The sequence below is a fragment of the Sparus aurata genome, chromosome 22 (genome assembly GCF_900880675.1).
Source record: "Sparus aurata chromosome 22, fSpaAur1.1, whole genome shotgun sequence".
NCBI lineage: Eukaryota > Metazoa > Chordata > Actinopteri > Spariformes > Sparidae > Sparus > Sparus aurata.
Genome location: NC_044208.1, coordinates 14,699,338 through 14,703,070, shown reverse-complemented (window position 1 = coordinate 14,703,070; position 3,733 = coordinate 14,699,338). Strand labels below are relative to the sequence as shown.

Here is a 3,733-nt window from a genome sequence, read left to right as displayed (position 1 = left end):
TGTTGTTTGAATGTGTTTATTTATGACAAAAAACAAATGCACATTAAGTTTCATTCGTTTGTTTGGAGCAGGAATGTAATGAAATGCAAAAGACAAAAGTTGGCTTTTTCCATCATTTTAAAACCTGTTCTGATCAACTTTATCATCATGTCTGATAACATAAAGTAAAGGGGGGATATCTGAACTCTTTATAGGTTCAATAATAATAACACCAAGTCGAAGATGAATTAAAATAAAGGGACACAAATCTGTTTACTTTTATAATGTTCTTATATTCTCTGGTAAAGGCTAATGTTAAAGAACTATTTCACTGATTATATGAAATAAAGAACTTCTGGCATAGTGTGACAATTAACTCTTGTCAGGAAAGGAATGTATTGCACACACTGCTTGGTGACTAAATCTCCTGTTAAGAGTTAGAACTCACCAGTGCTGTTCACGTCTATCCGAACTTCTACATAACTGTCTGTCTGTCTGAGCTTCTTGAAGGGAGTGAACCCTCTCCCTCGAACAGCAGCCAAACTCCCACCACACCAACACATTTCACAAACATCACAGCCTGTCGGGCACATACTGAAGCTCTAAATGGGTAGAGAAGCAATGGTTTTATTACCCATCATAGAGGAAATTCTGATGTTTAAAGTTATGGGAAAATGTCCACCACATCTTGTTTCGACTTCCCTCGACACCCAGTTTGTGATATTATTTTGGTGTAGCTCTACTCACAAATGGCACACTGTCCATGCAAGTCCATGCGCTGTAAGCACGGGTTGAGCTTTGTAGCGGCGACACGAGTGAATTCAGGAGTTGTCAGAGGGAACATGCTCAAAGCCTTCGCTCTCCCTCACCAGCGCCCTCTCCAGGATGACACGGCCCTCCTTGTAGCGCTGGCTTTCCTCAGTGGCGAACTCGTACATCCAGCCCAGCTTGCTGTTGCAGTTCTTGCAGCTGACGTCCCGCACCATGTGTCTGCCGGTCAGCATGACTCTGTCTTGCACCTCGCTGTGCTGGAGGTTCACAACCTGGAGGGCAGCAGTCAGACATGTGTCACTGTAACAGTTAGTCTAATAGTTTACTACAATAGTGGGAGAAGAACACAAATACATTCAATACGCAGTGGTATTAAAGGAAAAAGTTCACCCAAAAATTAACATTCAGCCATCAACTACTCAGCTGCTACTACCTCTCAGATGGAAAGTTTAATCAAAGTGCGTGATTTACAACACATTTCTGCAGCTTCACAGCAAAACAGTGTTGCAGCATTCTCTTAAACAACTGAAGCAGATGGAGACTTGTTTTAAAACATAAAAAAGCAGACACAACAACATAAAAACAAACATAATATGGCTCGATAAGGCTATGGCATATGGCGTACCTGGCGTCGTTTCCTGAAACCTTGAAATCTCTAATTGATTTGAAAAGACACCCTTTTTAACCCTAAGCTAAAAACGTTAGCACGCACCCTGTCTGTAGTGGGTGCATGAGCTCGACCACGTGTAAAGGGTGTAAATAGTGTCCCAAATCAAACCAGAGTGACGAAACATCACCCAGTTGTCCCTTAACATGGAGGTACAGTAAGTAGATAATGACAGGATTTTCATTTTTGGGTGAACTCTTCCTTTAAACTGGTGACACGTCAAATTTGAGAAGCTGGAGCCATCAAATGTTTAGTTTTTTGCTTGTTGATTTGACGGAATAATTAACTAATTGTATCGGCTCTAACAATGTCTTCAGACATCTATTAATGGTAGTTATTTTATTAACATTAGGATACATTTATCTCTTTTTTTTCAAAACTATTTCTTCTGTATATGAACGCTTACAACCCCACCACTAATCTGGACTAGGGCTTGTTTATGTTGACATGACACTGCCACCTCCTGGATAATTTTATTCTTACTTGCAAATGAGAAAAGGGTTTTGCAATCTATGTTGAGGAACTGATGATGTGGACAATAACAAATCAGCTACACATTCAATATCTATATAAAACTGCAAAGGAAATAGCTATCTGACCCATGGCAATCTTTTATAATACTGAAATGTATGCTAACATATTTAATCTATGGTCCATAACTACAACTCTACTGTCCTCCATGATCCAGGTGAAAGAATTGACGTGCTGGTACCTTGTTGAACAGGAAAGCTCGGCCGGTGGCTCCAGTGAAGCGTGTGGAGATGAGTTCAGCTCGGTTGGTCAGAATGGTGTCACAGTTGGCGCAGGAGAAGAGGCGAGTCCCACCAATGTGGTCCAAGAAGATCCGTCCCATTGTTTCTACCTCCGGCAGGTTAAAACAAAAACAAAGAAACTAGCCTTGTTAGATGATGCAACATACATCTCTTTTGCAATTGCAATAATATTAAAGTACGCAGAATATCAGACAGTAGTATTTTCTTTTCATAGGGTGTGAAATATAACGATAGATGCAAACTGTTTATATCCATTTTGAGCCATGTTGAATATTAACTAATAGGACTGTTGCGGACCAATGAGATAATGTATTTATCAGTAATATAATTAGCTGGGTTTGCTAAAGACATTAATGGTCATTTTTCCATTTGGCAAATTAAACCAGAATTAGTTTTCCATCAAGTTTACATTCCAATACATAGTAACACTGTGAATTAAAATTACAGTATATACTGTAACGGGTTATTTTACCCATATTGCCCACTTCTTTTATTAATGACACCCTATTTCTAAAAGGTGTTGCCTTTAGGGTGCGCGTCCTGTAAAATATGTATTATGTATTATAATGACTTGGCGTAAACAATAATTATTAAAAGGTACTGTTTCATTTGCATTCGTCGTTTAGCGATTGTTAGGTATTTACAACCACTATCTGAGACAAACTTACCACACAGTTTAAGATCAATTTGGTGCTCACTCGCTGTAAACAAAACAGTTCTATTTACGACCTTAACTCCGGAATGGTGGGATTTTCTAGGATGCACTTGAAGGCATCACTAGGCCAATATGTCACTAACAAGGTTAAGCAAAACACGAGAAAAATCACAACGTTTCCCTGTGGGTTAGCTTTTTCTTATAAACTAGCAAAAGCTGTAAGTTTATGAAATAAAGAACTACGCTACAGTGCGTTTGACAGCCTGTCAGAGAGAGGAAACCATGTCAACAGCATCCACATAACAGCTAACAACGGTTCAGCCTGACGTCTCACCTCGTAATGTTAGCTAGTTAGTAGAAGAAAAGAGAGGTGTTTTCTTGTCGAGGTGTCTTCGCCACCTGTATTTCTTCACTCTCGAGTGATTTAATAGAAGGTTCCTGTTTGGGTTTCCTCTGAGTCGAGTTTGACAACAACAATAACAGAGGAGAACAGTTGATGAAACGATCTCTTACAATGGCGTTTGTTTCAGCCAAACTAGCAGCAGCGAGACCGCGATCTTCCGCATAGAGCTTTCAAAGTAAAATATTTCTTTCGACCGGAACGTTTAAAGATGGTAACATCCTAACAACAATGGCTGCAGTCAGTATGCCTGGCATCTTAAATGTGTAACAGAGCCCGCAGTGAAGATCACAGCCCACATTTATATGTTCGGAATCAGCTTTTGTTTTCAACTACAAACGCTTTGCTTTTATTTTGAATGCTGAGTTGCCTTGGTGTTTTCCGTGTTTGAACGGCAGCTTAACGTAGCTGTAAGTGATGGCCACAAGGAGGCAGCAGAGGAATAGAAGCCAAGACTACAGTCCCCAGCTGGGAGGAAGGGAATTATT

General features: G+C 39.9%; 1 protein-coding gene across 2 annotated transcripts; it reads right to left on the bottom strand.

Moving 5' to 3' along the window:
- On the bottom strand, positions 1-3,426 carry LOC115573515 (protein yippee-like 5). 2 transcript variants are annotated; one of them, XM_030404281.1, is made up of 3 exons: positions 3,180-3,426; positions 2,130-2,275; positions 1-1,022 (listed from the first exon to the last, which is right to left on the bottom strand). In XM_030404281.1, the coding sequence occupies exons 2-3, from the start codon at positions 2,268-2,270 to the stop codon at positions 801-803; spliced, it is 363 nt and encodes a 120-aa protein (XP_030260141.1). In that variant the 5' UTR covers positions 2,271-2,275; positions 3,180-3,426; the 3' UTR covers positions 1-800. The 2 variants fall into 2 exon arrangements, with proteins under 2 accessions (XP_030260141.1, XP_030260142.1); XM_030404282.1 differs by having other exon boundaries at positions 2,130-2,279; positions 3,180-3,410.
- Between the last annotated feature and the right edge of the window lie 307 nt (positions 3,427-3,733).